The following is an 18,112-nucleotide window of genomic DNA, read 5'->3' on the forward strand; positions in this document are numbered from 1 at the left end:
AAACCAACCTAACCAGACTGTCTCCTAAGCTTTTTTTCCATACTAAGAGCAGCACATATGTGATACTTAAGCTAATAAGAGATATGTAAGCAAACACAACGACGGCAACAATATATGCTTTTCTTACAGAGCCCAGGCTCTGGGCAGAACCCGAGTATCTGCTGAGAAGTCCTCCATTCTGGTAGTTGCAAGACTGAGATCCTTTGTCTTTGGTGGAACTTAATGACAAGGTCAAATTCTGTCTACTACTGGAACAACTCGAACCTGGTAAACAAACACACAAACATCAAAAGCTTCAGCATTTCCAACAAGTACTTTCAGACAAAATTTCAAGTTATATTCATTCAGAATGCACCTGACCTTTATTCAGGATATAAATTACTAAGTGTATATTATTAAGATATATAATTCTAATGTTTGTAGTGATGCTATAACCAAACTTTGAACAGAGTAGAACTAACTAGTCAGTACAGTGTTGAATGGCTTGTGGTAATCAGTGTAAAAACATTAGTTTAAGATAAAAGCATGTCTTTCCCCGAATTACAACTACGTCTTCCCCCCTTAACCGTCTAGGTCTTATGTACTTCTGACCGGCTTATGCACTCAGATGTCAAGTCTAGCTTCTTTCAGCCTACAGTTCGGACCCTTCGAGTTTCAAATCCCAGTACACAAGATACCTGACCTTGGTAATTTCTCCAAACCATTACTTTGGGTAATCTCTTCATGTTACCGTTTTAATAAGAACATAGAACTGTAGTTGTCAATCATGAGAGAGGTAGAAAAATTAAACACAATGCTGAAAACAGTGCTTGTCTGAGACCTAATAAAATCTCAGTAATTAACAAAGAGTGTGGGGCTGGAGAGACGGCTCAAAGGTTAAGAGCACTATCTTGTTCTTCCAGAGTCCTGAGTTCAATTCCCAGCAACCACATGGTGGCTCACAGCCTTTTGTAATGAAATCTGATGCCCTCTTCTGGTGTGTGTGAAGACAGCGACAGTGTACTCATATACATAAAATAAATAAATCATTAAAAAAAAAACCCAAACAAACATTGAAAACAAATAGTGAGTGTCTCACTATGTATGTGGGATGACTAAATCACAAAACCATAAAATACACGAAAAAGTAAAATACTAAGAAATCAAGCTTGGTCAAGGACTTGACATGATTATTACTACACTTTTAATTATTTTGTATGGCTTCATGCCCAGGTGCTAGAGGGTGCCGGTAGAGGTCAGAGGACCTTCTGAGGATGGACTGCAGGCTGCCAGGCTTACAGCAGCACTTTACCTGCTGAGCCATCTCCTCCGCCCCAGGGAATTATTTTTATTGCTACAATTCAGCATCGCTCTTGTAAAGGATACAGATTCCTTAAAGACCAGCCAGTCACCTAGAACTTTTGATTGCACATCTATAATCCCAGTACTCAGAAGGTGCAGGATGAGGATCAAAAGTTCAAAGCCAGGCTCCGGACACAGGAAATCTGAGTCCAGCCGAGCCTATATAAAACTGCTTAAAGAAAAGAAATCCCATAAATGAGAAAATCACAAACACTGTAAAGGTAACAGATAGAATTTAAATAATTTCAGTATATTTGTATAAATTTAGTAATTTCTATGTTTTACAAATAGTAGCACACAACACACACTATTGATTTAGAATGACATCATCATACATTATTAAGTACTTCAAAAGTAAGTTATGAATATATTACCACGATTTGGTTTGGTTTTGTTAAATCACGAGTTATGTGTATGTGGGTATATGCTTGTGAGTGAGGTGCTCAGAGCCAGGGGTGCCCGATTTTCTGATGCTGCAGATATGACGCTGAGAGTGGAACCTAGTTCCTCTGCAAGAACAGGTCTCAACAGTGGCTGGGCCATCTTTCAGCCTCCACAATTTTATTTTCCTATGTAATTTACTGACACATCAATTTTAAGTTGGTATACTTAAATGTAGATGAACTTGTACAGATGTATGACAAGGACTTGTCAGTAATTACTTCTGTGCCCAGGACTCTAAGTGGCTTTACTGTGTTTGCCTTGTCTCCTCTCCACTTTCTGATCTTGCAGACTTGCCCCAGCTATGATACAGGCGTCAGGTTTAACCTGGCGATTCCGAGTACCTTTGTCTGACGCCGCTCTCCGAGTGTGCTCAAGGATGAGGTGCTCCGGTTCCCAGGGCAGCACTTTTCCTTTCTCTCTTCCCCGTCTTCTTTTAAAGTGATGGGCCAGAAAAACCACAGACACTACACTTACTGCAGTTACCAGAAACAACTTCTTAGCTACTGGGGAAATTCTGATCTGGAAAAGATAGTGAAACAAAACAAAACACTAAAAGCAACAGCGGAAGAAGTAAGACTCGATCCTCCTCCTCTGTGAGCAGATGAAGAGCCCGCTCGCCCAGCACCAGCCAGGCTACCCGGATTAACAGTTTAGCATTCACTCCTCCGGCTATCCGAGTTTGAGACAAACAGTATTATTTTGAAAGTCAACAGATACATAAAACAATTTGACCCTGTGAACGTTTCTTATCAAGTGATGATTAATCCGTGCAACTGAGTATTTCAATTACAGAAATAATTAAATAAGACTTTAAAGCTCATTTTTAGCATACATATCAGGAATTTTAATCAAATATAAGTCAAATTATTTCTAATACTACAGGAATAAGTTATTTTATTTATCAGTTAGTAAAAAAATGTTTTTAGAACCCTACTATCTGGACAAGCAGAGAAGTTGGAGCCAATACCCTCTTCTGGTCTCCACAAACCAAGGCATGCACACTATCCTAGAACTAGAATAAAAGATTCTAGACTCCTGTGTGACAGAGCGCACCACAATGTACTGCCATGGAGTGAGAGGAAAGACCGGAGAGCAGCCACTTGTAGGGCACCCTCCACAGTAAAAGCAGACGCCTGCGCTGGCCAGGTTGTGGGGTGGATCCGAGCACAGCTAAGGAAAGCACCACAGCAACTCTGACAGCATGAAAGGAACTAACGGGACCCAAGCCTTCCACCTCTGAAAACTCATTCTAGGGAGACCTGGAAGCAGGCATTTCCTCCTCCCCTTTGTTTCTTGGCACACGGGGACAGGGGTCAAGATCAGCTGTCGTCCCACCACTGTCTACCTCTGACCCTGGAGCTCACTAGTCTGGCTGGACTCGCCAGTCACAAGTCAGGGTTTAAGAGGGTGCACCAAGCCTCCTTCTATCTTTGCCTCCCAATTGCTCCCCACTGTGCCCGGCTTTCTTGATTTTGATTTTTTTTTTTTAAATGTGGATTCTGGAGGTCAAATCTGGGTCTAGTGTGAACTAGAACATCTCCCCAGCCCCTTTCTCCCCCCACCCTTTTCTTTCTTTTAGAACAGGAGTTCCCTTTATAGCCCAGGCTGTCCTTCAATTCCTGGTCTTCCAGCCTTTGCCTCTGGAGTGCTGTGGTTACCCGGATGTGATGCACCAACCTGAGAACATTATTTAGACCTCCCTGCTTAGAGAAGCGTCACTCAAGACAGCTAAAACACGGAAACAGCACAAGTGGCTCCCAGGTGGACAGAAATACATATTCACACAATGGAATGTCAGTTCCATATAGAAAATTCCAATGTGTGCCCCAAGAAACCTTCAAGATTATCATGCGCAGTCAAGTATAGCAGATATAAAAATGTAAGGAAGGGGATTAAAGGTCTGTGTCACTATACCTGCCTAAGTACAGTAATACTGAGCTATGCTGTACTGGGAGCTGGGTCTGTCGCTCAGTAGCAGTAAGCCTGCTTAGCAAACTCTGGCTTCAAATCCCTGGCACCACAAAACAGAACAGCCTCAAGTGAACAAATATTACTGAAAAATATAAAAGTATTAATCAAATTCAGCTCACTTCGATGTTTACCTGGGAGAGAGAGCAGCACCAAGACACAGGGAGAGCAAACACTCTAACTGCGTATGTCTTCAAGGAGAACTGTGGTCCGCGCACTGTCTCTTCCGACATGTCGCCTCTGTCCAATCTCAGCTCAATGAAACGGAAATTAATCAGCCACAGAGACTTCTGGTTGCTTTATCCATGAGAGATGCGGAAATTCTGGCCGGGTATGGTGCTGTATGCCTTTGCTTGGGAAGCAGATCTCTGTGATTTTGAAATCAGTGTGGTCTACATGGCAAGTTCCAGGCCACACAGAGACACACACTGAGACCCTGGCTGGAAGAAAAAAAGTTAAACTCTGGTAAAATGCCTGAGAGCGACTGGTACATAGATATAATAAAAACTGTAAACTAATCTAAATATTTAAACTAAAGATAAAGCATTTGTACTTAATTATGCATACATGATACTGGTTACCAAGACAGCAAAGGAGAGCATGGGGTGAGTTTATACTCAGTCTTGACCAAATCTAACTGGCTACCTGACTAAAGGAGGGTAGATGTTATCTTCAGATTCATACATTTTCCTTAGAAAACTACAGGTTCTGCAAGTCAGCGGAATGAATGAGAACACGCTGTAAGTACTCATGGGTATGAGGATTCAAGGAGGAAAACTGTTGCTTTGTATGTTAACCTAAAAAGAATTACAGGGGAAGGGAGAAACGAGGAGAACTATGTCCTAAGGCTACGCTTCTCAACCTTCCTAAGGCTGCCACCCTTCAACACAGTCAGTGTGGTGACCCCAACCAAAGTTATTTTCATTGCTACAGTTATGGATCATCAATCATGTCACTATCCCTATGTTCCAATAGTCTTAGGTGACCCCTAAGGTGAAAAGGTCAGTCAAACCTACCAGGGGTCACCCACACGTTTGGCACCACTGGTTTGGAGTCTGGGTATCTACTGAGTTACAAGCTCTCCGATGTTAGTGCACCCAGATGCTCACAGTAATACATTTATAAAGTACACATCAGCTGACAATTGTATGCGCTAATTATTAAGAAATACTCTGGGGTAGAAATGGGTCAGCCGTTAAGAGCACCCACCAGCTGTTCAAGACCCAGGGCTGAGTCTCAGCACCAACACGGTGCCTCACAACCATTTTTAACTCCAGTTCAGGGAATCCCATGCTTTCTATTGGACTTCATGGACCGCTGTAGCTGGTGCATGGCCATACATGCACGCAACACACTCATCTAGTTAAGGGAATGAGGCTCGAAATACCCATGACAAAATTGCTTATCTGAACTGACAAAATTGCTTATCTGAACTCAGTTCAGTGCTTTGCTCAAAGGACAAACCTATTTCTGAATTCTAGAGATCTCATTCCGTTTTACTGAGAATCACCAAGGAGGCTGAATCTAAACAAGATCATGACTGGCTGACAAGCCCCCAAAGTAGGCGCTCCTGTTTCTTACAGAGGCATAACAAAAGTAAACAAAGCCACTGTGTGACTTCAAATTTGTAAAAGAGACCATGGAACATCACTGAAAACCACTTCATTCTTTTTATTCTAACCACTGGTCTGTTGAAAATGTCATCAACAGCGTTTTCATTTTTAACATCCTGAAATTCTATTCTACAACTCTGACTCTAAGAGCAAGAAATAAATCTGAGCTACTGAGCCAATTTGACACAAATTGTGAGTCTACACAACTTAAGTCTGAGGATGTAGAGACACACACATAAACACTCGAGAAGGTTCCATGCAGGCCAGGTAAGCCTGGAATTGATTAGGCAATTGAGAAAGACCCTGAATCTCTGATCTTCCTGCCTCCACCTGCCCAGTGCTAAGACCAAGTGTGCAACAAAACTCTTGTTATCTGAGGAGATATGTCAGCGCAATAAAAGTCGCTACTTATAATAACCTGGTAACTGTAACTGTCTGTAAGCTCTATGTAAAAACAAGATGGCTAGTGGTCATGCCTATAATCACTTGGGAGGCGGAGGAGGCAGGAGGATTACCACCAGTTGGAGCCTCGGCGTGGTCTCTGTTGAGAGTCCCAAACCAGTCAGTTGGGTTGCAGGGTGAGACGCTGAATAAAAACAATCATACTAAAACCAAGATGTCTGGGCGTCTTCCAATAGAACAGATGCTCGGAGATTTTGGGGAGCGGGCCCTGGCTTCTCCGCAGACGCCCCGCGACAGGCGTCATCTTGCACCCAGGCTGCTAAAGGTCCCCGCCGCCCGCGCTGTCCCCGTCCCGTCTCTCCTCACCCCCGTTCTCTCCGCGCCGCCGGCCCCGCGCCGTGTCCTCCCCCGCCCGCACGTCGCCGGCCCGCACCTACGCCCCGGCCCGCCACCCGCTCTACCGCGCGCCTGCCCACACCTGCGCCTCCTCCGCCTACCAGCCGCAACCCGCACCGAGCAGCCTCTGGCTGCGGGAGGCGGAGTTCTTCCGGGGTCACGACGCAAAGGTAAGGAAGGTGGAGGGGCCGCGGGCGGACTGCGTGAGGGGCTACGTGCGAGGCCGCTCCCGCCATATTTGTTTAGGGCAGTGGGCTCCGTCTTAGCTGGCTTCTCAGCCCCTTATACACACACCTTGTCATTGGAGTTGGTAACTTCTTAGTATAGGGTCATTCAGCGAATCTGACTAAAACTATGGAGTTTTTCTCGATAAAAATGACCAGAGCTATACATTATTAAAGTAAATATAACAAACAGCACACGGGTTAACAGACACATATGCACAACTTTTTGAGCCCCAGAAACCCATTGCAGATTTCTGGTTAAGAATTTCTGGGGAGCTGGACAGATGGCTCAGCAGTTAAGACCACTGGGTTGTTCTTCCAGAGGTCCTGAGTTCAAGTCCCAGCAACCACATGGTGGTTCACAACCATCTGTTATGGAATCTGATACCCTCTTCTGGTGTGTCTGAAGACAACTACAGTGTACTCAAATAAATAAAATAAATCTTAGAGAAAAAAAAGAATTTCTGGGTTGGGAATGTAGGAAGGTTCTAAAGACCCTTAAAGTCCTTAACAGGGCAGGATGAATGGACCTATATAAGTAGTTCATTTATTATTATTTTAGTTCTTTATTTTTTAATTCCCCACTAAATTAGGCAACCTAAGACTCGCAATGAAGTTAAGAGTTTAGTATTCTAGATTGAGGGTTAAAAATCAAACATTAGAGTTCTATGGCAGTACACTGCATGCCTTCAGCACATGGGTGGCAGAGGCAGATGAAACTGTGTGAGTTCGAGGCCAAGCCTGATCTGTAAAGTGAGTTTCAGGACAGCCAAAGCCGCACAGAAAAACCCTATCTCAAGAAGCAAACAACACAAAAAAGAAAGAAGGAAGGAAGGAGGGAAAACATCAAGCATTAGCAGTCTGGCTCAGGGTTAAGAGCACTTGTCTCTCTCAAACAGGACTCAGGCTAGATTCCCACTATCTACAACAGGCAGCTCACAACAGCCTGTAACTCTGGTTTCATGAGGATATATGTTCTCTTCTGGCTTTGAAGGGCACGTGTGCACACACACACACACACACACACACACAGTACACGTACAAACACGTAAGATACATTGTCTCTCACCAAAGCAGCAGTCACACATGTTTAAACAGCTGCATCAGTTGATGGCCTATGCTGACAGTGTTCTGCAATTGCCTCCCCAGCGAAGGCCAAGCCAAAGAGGACCTTGGTTACTGAATGAGGTGGTGAGGTGACTTAGAGCTTGGTGGATATGCTTAGAATACTGAAAAAAATCTCAAGCAAGAATTTATGAAGATGAAAGTTTGCCCTGGTGTGTATGTGTCTTTTCTTATTGATATATATATATATGTGTGTGTGTGTGTGTGTTTAATATATATATATATATATATATATATGTTTAAAATATTTTCTCATTTTTCTTTTCTTTTCTCTTTTGGACAAGGTCTCTCTGTGTATCTCTGGTTGTTCTGGAACTTTCTCTGTAGATCAAGGTTGGCCATCAACTCACAGAGATCCACCTGCCTCTGCCTCCTGAGTTGGAGGACTAAAAGCTTGGGAGACTAAAAGTGTGTGCCAGCATGCCCAGTTCCCAAGTGTTTTCATTTTGTGAACTTGACTTCTGCTTATTTATGCTGAGACAGGGTCTTTACACCACACAGTTAGTTCTTTAACTCTCTACCTAGCCAAGGATGACTTTGAACTTCTGATCCTCTAGAGCCTCCAGCTCTGAAGTGCTGGAGTTCCTGGGATTTGCTACAGGGCCCTGTTAGGTTTGGTCTTGTGCACTGTGTATTCAGATGCTGATTTCTGAGCCCAGAGATCTGGTTACAGTCCGGATGCCAGCATTATTATGATCATTCAACTGTGTCCTGGGTCCATGCTGTGTAAAAAGATGCTCTCTGCTTTCTCTGATAAGTGTACGGCTGGGCAAAGCAGACAGAAAGGATGAACTTTTTATCCCAGTCAAGGGTCCCAGGGAGGGAGAAGTAAGAAAAGACCACTGTGTGGAGAGGCCAGGAGGATTCACCAGGAAGGCTTGGTGAGAGAACAGACCATGAGGACACATCTGCAGCAGATCAAGCCAGGAAAAGTCTCAAACTGAAGGTCAAGGACCTGTGGCTGGGGAGTAGATGCCTTAGAGGTTAGAACAGCCCAGAACCTCCCAGCCCAGGTTAACAGCTTGCTAATAAACTTAATAGGCCATTGTGTCAATTGTTTGGGAGTTAGACTGGAAACAGATATGAGTACACTGTAGCTGTCTTCAGACACACCAGAAGAGGGCATCAGATCTCAGTACTGAGGGTTGTGAGCCACCATGTGGTTGCTGGGATTTGAACTCAGGACCTCTGTAGAGCAGTCAGTGCTTTTAACCACCGAGCCATCTCTCTAGCACCCACTGAGGCATCATTCTTTTTTTATTTCCTCATATATTTTATTATTAAAGGGTAACTTTATATTTACCTTTATCAGTATCAGTTCTATCTTTACTTGGGCATCTAATTCTTTTTTTTTTTTTAGAATAATTTAATTTGGTGACAAAATTGTAACATTTCAGAGTTAACCTTAGTGTAATTCATGCATCAAGCATTTTTAATTAAACAAATTTATTTAAAAAACAAAGATATGCATACAGATTTTAAAAGAATTTTTGCATAAAATCATATGAATATATATATCTTTTTGTCAGCACTTGATTTTTTTTTTAAAGGTTTGATAGCATGCATTGAAAACTTACTAGTTACAATGAGCATAGAGTATATATAAAACAAAATGTAATGTGGAAATAGTATAAGTTTTCTTGGTGTGTAAAGATTAAACATAATGATTTTTAAATACCAAAGTCTACCTAGGTAGACTCTAGGATCCCCAGCGAGTTTTCTCTACAATTGGGTTGCATCCCTCGTTCATTTGTTACATTTTTATTTTTATTGTTTTTATTGTAAATTCTTTGCATTTACATTTCAGATGTTATCCACAATCCCCTCCCCCTCCCATTGCCTTCATGAAGATGCTTCCTCTCCCAACCACCCTCTTCCACCTCAGCTCCTTGGCATTCCCCTACACTGGGAAAACAAGCCTTTGCTGGACCAGAGGCCTCTCCTCCCATTGATGTCAGAAAAGGCTATCCTCTGCTGCAGATGTTTGTGAGCCTCCATTTGGCTGCTAGGAAACTAATTCAGGTCCTCTGTGGATTCTGGGAAACAAACTCAGGTTCTTCTTTTCAAGAGCATCAGGTGCTCTTGATTGTTGAGGCATTTCCCTAGCCCTTCTCTAGCTTATTCAAAAATTATTATTAAAGATATCATTAAAATTGTGTGTGCACTCGTGCATGTGTTGTGTGTGTGTGTGTGTGTGTGTGTAGTGGGTTATGTGCATGTGCCCTTAGAGACCTGGGTATCAAAGGCGGTCAGTTCTCCTAGTCTGGAGTTAAAGGGGTTTGTAGGCTGTTAAACGTGGAATTAAACTTCGGCTTTCTACAAGAATAATGTGCTTACCTGCACGTGCAGAAAGACACACACACACACATACACACACCAATTCGGGAGGCATAAGAGAGACTCATTGTTGGTATAGCTACTCTTAAGTGGTCTAGGCTTGAATGACCCCAGTTAAAAACATTTTAGTCTGTTGTTGTTTTATCTGGGTAAATAAAAATGGATTTCCTGGGAAAAGCCATTCAATAAAAATGGAAAACATTATTGATTTGGTAAAAGCAAATGAACAATATCTGAAGTAGGCTTCAAGTAGAGTAGTTATAACCATGGGGGGCTCCCAAGCCGGAAGCGTTCATTCCCCTGCGTCAAGCCCCACACAGCACAGAGTATCATGGGTAACGTCCTCGGCTTCCACATCAGAATAATTAGAAGGCCTCACATTAGTCACCTGCTTATGCTGGAGACTTGCATCTTGCACAATATTTAGATATATGCTCCCACTCAACTTTGGGGGTAATCAGATAGACATGTCTTGCTCTGTAATTCAGGCTAGCCTTGAACTCACAATCTGCCACAACTTCCCAAGTGCTGGCTTTACAGGGGTATACCGCCATACCTAGCTGACAAACTTGTTCAGCTTCACAGTTTTTATTCACATATTATAAAATCAAACAGCAAGGGTGTAGAGAGATGGCTCCTTGTTAGGACCACTGCCTTCTCTTCCAGAGGACCCTGGTTCAATTCCCAGCAACCGGAGGGCAGTTCACTACTTCTCTAACTCCAGATCCAATGGATCCAACATCCGCTCCCAGATATATATGCAGGCAAAACATCAATGCACATAAAAGAAATAATTGAAAAAAATCAAACAATGAATGTGAAACAATAAATGTAACAGTCACACAATTAGAGGGTTTTTTTCCCCCCTAGGGCTCTAAGCACCAAGAAGTTCTCAAGGTTTCAATAACTATTTCATTTGATCTTGATTTAACCTAGTGGAAAATGGTAGAGATTAATTTCCTCTTTGTATATGCAGAGAAGAGAAATGCAATTGCTTCCAGAAAATGTAGGTCTTAAATTACCAGAAAAGCAACGGTTAGGACTAGCCTCACACTGTAGCCCAGACTGGCTTCGAGTCAGGGCAATCCTCCTGCCCCAGCCCTTCAAGTGCATAATTTAGAAGAGCTAACCACCCAGAGTGCAAACCTCAGACCTTTCTGAGGCTTTCCGTACTGCGGAGACCTTGGGACGTTGTCTTGTGACTGCAGAGGGTGGGAGAATACGAATAAGACGGAGAAATGCGGCCGAGGTAGTGCACACGTCAGCTGCGGTCCTCAGCGGAGAACCAAGGCCAGGCTCGAGGCCCCGCCCCGGGGCGTGTCCCTCCAGGTTCCGCCCCCAGACGCCCGCAGCGGCCGCGGAGACACCGGAAGGAGCGGCGGCCGCCGAGGGGAGCGTCGGACAGCGGCCGGGCTTCTGCGGGCCGCGCTGCGGAACCGTTTTGCGGCCCTGCGGATCCGAGCTCTCAGGCTGCGAGGAGGTGCGCGGAGGACGGCGGGCTGAGGTGAGCGCGACGGGCGGGCGGGCCGGGGCAGGCTGAGGGGAGCGCGTCGGGAGGGCGGGCGGGCGCGGCTGGGCTTAAGCTCGCCCGGCGCGCGGCCCGGGCGGCTCGGTGGGCAGGGATCCGGGTCGGGGGAGGGGGCGCGACCCGTGCGCGCCGCCCCGTTATTCATTCTACGAACGGGAAAACCGAGGTGTCATCGCCCCAGTGGCGTGTCTTCGGCCGACGCTGCGTTTGGGTCGAGTCCAGTCCTAGCGTCTGTCGGTCTTAGCTTTTGTTCGGGCCAACATTTCCACGGTGTGTGTGTGTGTGTGTGTGCTTTCCTCAAGCGCTCAAGTATTTCTCAAATACAAAATGCTCTTCGCTGGAAAATTCGTAATGTTGACCTGTCAGGCAACGAGATTGATTGCCTTAGGGGCCTTGCAGTCAACCTGAAGATTGTTAGGGTTGACATTCTCTCGGAGGAATCGGTATTAGGCCTGCAAAATGGAGCCAGGGGCTGACATCCTGGCTGGAGCAGCAGAGTCTAAACCGAGGAGGCATTTTACCAAAGGTCTCTGGACTTAGTGCTTAATGTAGAATTCTAGAATGTTCTTTTTTATCCCCCGAGACAGGCCAGTGCCTGGCCTTAAAGTCCTGGTCCTCCTGCTTCCACCTTCCAAGTTGCTGGAATTCCAAATGTAATGCCAGACATTTTTTGTTTGGGCTGATAATTTTTACTTTACGAAAAACCTGTTACCAAAAATAATGAGTGTCAGGGTAGACAGCTCAAGCCTAGAGATGCCTTTGGCATTAGATAGTATTTGAAAGGCGGAGGAAGGGAGAGGAGACCATTTCTCCTAGTGCCTTCTGTGGTTGAGGGCATAGTTATATCTTATGGAAAGGTCAGAACAAATCTGATGATTGCAGCTGTTTGATGTTAAGATCTCCTGGATGTTGGCACTGAATTCGTCCTGTTAATGTAAGTAGGGAAAATGAAAATTTTATTGAGAGATAATGTTGACTCTTTTTAGTAATTTACACTTTGCTGCTAGTTTTGTTATTTCATTTACTTTGACAAGATGGGGAAAACTTCAGGAACACACAGAAGGATATTGTTTTTATGATTGCATGTTGGTTTTTGATCTAATTCATTGCCAGTTTTCAGTTACTTCTTTTTTAGCTCATGTAACATATGAATAAGCAAATCTTTTCACATCATTGCAGTAAATAGGTGATTTTCTGTTTTCACGAGCCTTTCACTTACAACATTTTATTTGATTCTCTTTCTATCCTCTGAAGAATGCCAAATAGCCTTTCCCCAAGTCAGAAAGAGTTTCAAGATTGTGTAAGGATCAGCTTTTCCTTTTGAAATAATATTGCCAAACCAGCCTGTGCTAAAAATTAGAATTCAGATAGATTAAGATTGAGCCAGGTGGTGGTGTAGCACACCTTTAATCCCAGCACTTGGGAGGCAGAGGTAGTGGATCTCTGAAAGTTTCAGGCCAGCCTGTCTATGGAGAGAGTTCAGGACAGCCCAGGATACACAGAGAAACCCTGTCTTGAAAAATAAAACAATAACAACAGCAACAAAACCAACAACAAGAAAAGACTGAACTGGCCATGGTGACACAGTATAATTCTATCGCTGGGGACAAAGAGGCAGGTGGATCTCTGAGTTCAAGACCAGCCTGTTTCCACAGAGGGAGATCCAGGACTGCCAGAGCTATACAGAGAAACCCTGTCTCGATAAATAAATAAATAAATAAATAAATAAATAAATACACTCTTGAGGTCTTTTTTGAGACAGGCTGGCCATGAAATTTCTTGTAGCTCAGGATGACCTTGAATCCTTCTGATCCCTCATCTGTGCTGGGACTATGGTGCTTACCAACCTACCTGCTGGCGAAAGACCGCATGCTGCAAGAAAATGATGTAAAATGCTGAATGATGCTTAAGAGAGGAAATGTGAATTATTTAAAAAGAATAAAGAGATAAGGGGATAGTATTGCCCATATTGGCCTGAACCTCAATCTTTTTCCTATCCCAGCCTCCCGAGTGGCTCTGATTGGAGGCCTGTATTACCACATCTAGCTGCAGATCTATTCCATTAGTGTAGTTAAAAGTCTACATTGGGATTTCAGGAGCATTTTGATAGTAGAAAGCTCCAAAGGATTTGAAGTGAGTACAGTTGCTTTATCTTTTTTTTTATTAATGATTTTTTTTGAAGATTATGTATATGAGTACACTGTAGCTGTCTTCTGGCACACCAGAAGAGGGCATCAGATCCCATTACAGATGGTTGTGAGCCACCATGTGGTTGCTGGGATTTGAACTCAGGACCTCTGGAAGAAACTCAGCTCTGGTTTATCTTTCTGTAGGAAGGTTCATGAGGCTGGAGAGATGGCAGTGGTTAAGAGGACTTGCTGAAGTCCTGAGTAAAATTCCTAGCTCAAATAAGTAGCTTGAACACCTGATTTGTATGGACACACATATACACAAAATAATAAAAGTAAATTACACATAGGGCACATGAGTCTTGTGCATTATGGTGTCTGTATATGTAATGAGAACTCATTTAAAAACAGCCAGTGTATCAAAAGAAATACTGCATTTGTGTTACTCAGAGGATTAGCTAGGTTAGTAATCTTTGTCTATTGGAGGCAGGGTTCTCCTAATACCACGAGAGGACCTGGGGCTGTAGCTCCGTGGGAGAGCAGTTAGTAAGCACAGGCTCTGGACTCTGTTCCCTAGAACTACTGAGTGGGTTGGGGAAAAGATGGATCACATTTCCTAAAATCCTACATTGAGTAAGGTCTTTGCTGCGGCTTAAGCCCAGCACCTGTCCGTGTGAGGCGAGGACCCGTAATTCCCATAGCAGCTTGTGTGCTTTTATTCTGAAATGAGTCTCACTGAGGTTCCTTTCCCTCCAGAGGCAGAGGCCTCGGCTCATCTTGTACTGGTTCAGTAGCCTTGAACTTTTTACTTTTTCTTTTTTTCTTTTTGGTTACTTTGATGGGGTCTCATAAAGGCAAGGCAGAAACTTACTCTGTAGACTGGGCTAGCCTGGCGCTTGTGAGCTTCCTCTCCTCACTCCCGAATAGGTGGGATTTTTGACTTGGATCACCAGTTCTGGCAGATAGTCTTTTTCTTTGTTTATTTTTTTTGACAGAAGTACGTACGGTGAAAATCTTATGTGTATTAAATCCCTTAGGACTAATTCTCTTGAGAAACCCATTCTAAGATTATATACTCTAATATACTCTTTTTTTTTTTTTTTTTGAGACAAGAATCTCACTGTGTAGCCCTGGCTTTCTAGGGCTCACTATGTAGACCAGATTTCTACCTCTGAGGTAAAAGTATCTGCCACTACTCCCTGGCTTGCTTCTTCCTTTTTAAATGCTTGTACCTAGAGTGCATTAAAATCCTGTCCTAAAAGTCTCCAACCTCGATTCATAATAAATAAATAATAGGAAAGGTCTTTTGGAAGTTTAGTTGAGGGAGGCATTTCATATTGCTCCCCCGCCCCGCCCTTCTGTACTGAGCAGTTTCCTAGGGAGGTGACAGAGACTGGAAGACTAACTTGGATAGCTTTAGGTTAAACTGAATCTTGACAGCTTGAACCTCTTTGAATGAATGTGAGTTGACTGTACATTCATATTGGGGGCGTTCTGAGCGATTTCAGTTTGTACATATTGGAACCAGCATCATTTCTGAGGCTTCTTCGGAGTGTCTCTTGAACTCAGACTTTGTGGTTACCATATGGGTGTGGATGCTGTTCCAGAAACCGAGGAAGTGAGTAGCCCGCAGGGATGAGCGGTAGACTGTAGAGAAATGTCCCGAGTGCAGCTGGGACATGGTGTTTCCTACTTACCCTGTCCTTGCTGACTGGGACTGCTTCAGAAACATTCCTTTGTGAGAGAAGCACATGCCAAGGTCCCTGGAAGCTCTGCTGCAGCTAACAGTCAGGTCCTGGAGGTTCAAAGGGTATTGTGAGCCTGTGTTCTCACTCAGTATCCTGTGTGGTGGTAGAGACACAGCTTGGCAGTACAAGGTAAGGACAGGGTCTACGGGCAATGAGAGCTTGGAAAGCCTCTGTCAGGGGCTTCCGGGAAAAAGAATGGCAGTTTGTGTCAGCATAGGGAGGTGATGGCTGGTGTCTGGCCTGCGTTAACAGTCAATCTGCTTTCAGGCCTTTAACAACCTTGAAATAGTGAGCCGGTGAAGCTGTAGGACCCGTATGGAATCAACAAGACCATCTGACGGTTTCAGTTGATCATGAATCCCACAGAGGAAACTTTTAATAGTTTGTGAAGCATTATTCAGATGACTTACAGGCTTTATTTGCTCTTTCATTCATTTTGAGACAAGGTCTCCATGTGTGGCCCAGAGTGGTGGCCTTACACTAACAGTCTTTGACATCCACCTCCCGGGCAGAATTGCAGGTGTGTGCCAACACTCTTGGCAGTGTTTATTCCTTCATGATTGCCGATGTTATCTTCAGCGAACAAACAGAAAGGCTCAGCCATTTTCTTAGTGGCTGACACTGGATATGGTGGTTGCATTTGCTTTTCTGTTTATACCTGTCTCAATAAGTTGCTTATTGGGGTAATATCGGGGAAGGAACCTAGGATCTCATGTATGCTGGGAAGACACAGGATCACTGAGCTGCACTCTCTAGATTTAATAGCTGTCCTTTGTGTTTCTGTCTGTGTAGCTCTGGTTGGCCTGGAACTATGTAAACCAGACTGTTCTCTAAATGGGGCAGTTTCCTTGCCTCTGCCTCTCTAGTGGAATTACAGGCATGGGCTACTGTGTTGGTCCAGTGGCTGTCCTTATCCTTGATCTTGTTTGATATAAGACTTAAGGCTCAGATTACTTGAGGCTTGTATTAGACGGCTATCAAATTTGTTAACCCTCTCATGGTCTCGTCCATATTCATTACAATGAGTTCAACTAGATAAACTAAAATTGACTGCCTTGCCACTTACTGGGCAGATCTTTTAAAAGTTCTTTATATTTTTAAGATTATCATAAATTGTATCATTAACTTTCCCATATAGCCTTTCTTGATCTCTTAAATTTATGGCCAGATAGGTCTGATCTCCCTCCCTCCCTCCCTCCCTCCCTTTTCTCTCTCCCTCCCTCCCTCCCTCCCTCCCTTCCTCCCTTTTCTCTCTCCCATTTCCTTTCCTTTCCCTCCCCCTTCTCTCTTCCTTCCTTCCTTCCTTCTCTCCCTCCTTTCCTTCCTCCCTCCTCCTCCTCCTTCTTCCTCTCTTTTTCTTTCAAGACAGGGTTTCTCTGTGTACTCTTGGCTGCCTAGAACTCTCTCTGTAGACCAGGCTGGCCTCAAACTCAGAGATTCACCAGCTCCTGCCTCTTCAGGGATTAAAGGCAAATGCCACCATACCTGATTTCATAGGCAGGTTTTTCATTAATTGTTTATACATGCATACATGCATGATACACACATACTTGCCTATTCCTAAATAAAACCTGTCAAATCCATATAGTGTTACTTCTGTAAATGCTTTCCAAGCTCACCAATTGATATTGAATAGCCAGTTTGTCAACTTTTCCCTGGGGAAGATTATTTCTCCAGCTCTCATCTTATTTTAGTTGTCCAGAGTTATTTTTGCAATGTGGGCTTCCCCTAGTCCACTTTTGGATGGCCATAGTTGTTGTCCATATTCAGCTCATGTTTAGGCAGCTGTGCTGGGGAGATATGGGGACAGCTTCCGGGTTTCTAGGAGAAACAATCTCAACAGTGAACTTTGATCCTCTGGCTCTAACAGTCTTCCCATCCTCTTTTGCAGTGCTCCCTGAGTTCTCTTTTGTGCTGGAGTTGTTTTGTAGATATGTCCATTGGAACTGGGATTCATAAATGCGTTTGATTGGCTGTCATTTTCTGTAATGGTCTCTGCTGCAAAGAGACGGGATGAAGGAGTAAGAAAAGCCATTTGCAACACAGCTAGGAATTAGGCTGCTTTAGTCAAGGTGGCTGCAGGATTACACTTCACTAGTTAGGTTTGATTCAAAATTAAGGATGATTTGGAGGTTTTAGGATTACTTCTGTGGTCTGTAGGTCTTTGTACAGGTATGAAGGATTTGTTCTGTAGGACATTTGTATAAAGTGCCTGGTGCCTGAGGAGTCCAGAAGAAGGTGTTAGATCCCCTGAAACTGGAGTTAGGGATAGTTTTGGGTTGCCACATATGTCCTCTGCAAGACTGCCAGTGCCCTTAACAAGTAAGCCATCTCTCTAGCCCTATATTTTAAGTTTGTATTGTGGCTGAGTCTGGCTCTGTTGTCCAAGCTGGCTTTGACATCCTGGGCTCGGTAGTCATTCCGCCTCAGTCTCTGTGTAGTTATCACTATAGGAGCATGCAACAATGAGGAAAACTGACCCACAAACTCAAAATTTGAATTAAGTTATCTTGAAAAGACTGAAAAGATGATCAAGATTTTGTTTTTGGGGCTGTGCATGGTGATGTATCCCTTTAAACCCAGCTCCGGTAGGAAGAGGACTTTGGACATCTGAACACAGGGCTAGCTTTATCTACATAGTGAGTTTCAGTCCAGCAAAAGCAGCACAGCCAGATCCTGTCTCTAAAACCAAAACCAAGTTATCAATGATAAAAAGAACGTGTCTGAGAAAAGCAGCATTAAAGAAAGGAAAGGAAAGGAAAGAGTAGCACAGCAGATGGTTTTAAGAATGCTTTGTCGTGAGGGAAGCTCTGCTTCACCGAGGTGCTGCTTCATGAACCTAACGTGCTGATCTCAG

At 43.9% G+C, this 18,112-nt stretch overlaps 2 protein-coding genes across 9 annotated transcripts in view; one reads left to right on the forward strand and one right to left on the reverse strand.

The window, feature by feature from the left end:
- The window catches only part of MIGA1 (mitoguardin 1), a 52,282-nt gene extending 45,989 nt beyond the window's left edge, over positions 1-6,293 (reverse strand). For all 6 annotated transcript variants that reach the window (XR_013975017.1, XR_013975018.1, XR_013975019.1 and 3 more), the window contains exons 1-4: positions 6,247-6,293; positions 3,888-4,193; positions 2,127-2,304; positions 128-264 (exon numbers count right to left, since the gene is read on the reverse strand). Coding sequence is in view for 1 of the 6 variants with exons in the window: in XM_080915950.1 (XP_080772076.1) it covers positions 128-264; positions 2,127-2,304; positions 3,888-3,986 (414 nt within the window). In the remaining 5 variants the exon portion in view is untranslated. The remainder of the gene's footprint in view (positions 1-127; positions 265-2,126; positions 2,305-3,887; positions 4,194-6,246) is intronic.
- Positions 6,294-11,216: 4,923 nt separating this feature from the next.
- USP33 (ubiquitin specific peptidase 33) overlaps positions 11,217-18,112 on the forward strand; it is a 41,636-nt gene continuing 34,740 nt past the window's right edge. For all 3 annotated transcript variants that reach the window (XM_080916514.1, XM_080916516.1, XM_080916515.1), the window contains exon 1: positions 11,217-11,354. The gene's annotated coding sequence lies outside the window, so the exon portion shown is untranslated. The remainder of the gene's footprint in view (positions 11,355-18,112) is intronic.

Source organism: Micromys minutus (genome assembly GCF_963924665.1).
Source record: "Micromys minutus genome assembly, chromosome: 4".
Classification (NCBI taxonomy): Eukaryota; Metazoa; Chordata; class Mammalia; order Rodentia; family Muridae; genus Micromys; species Micromys minutus.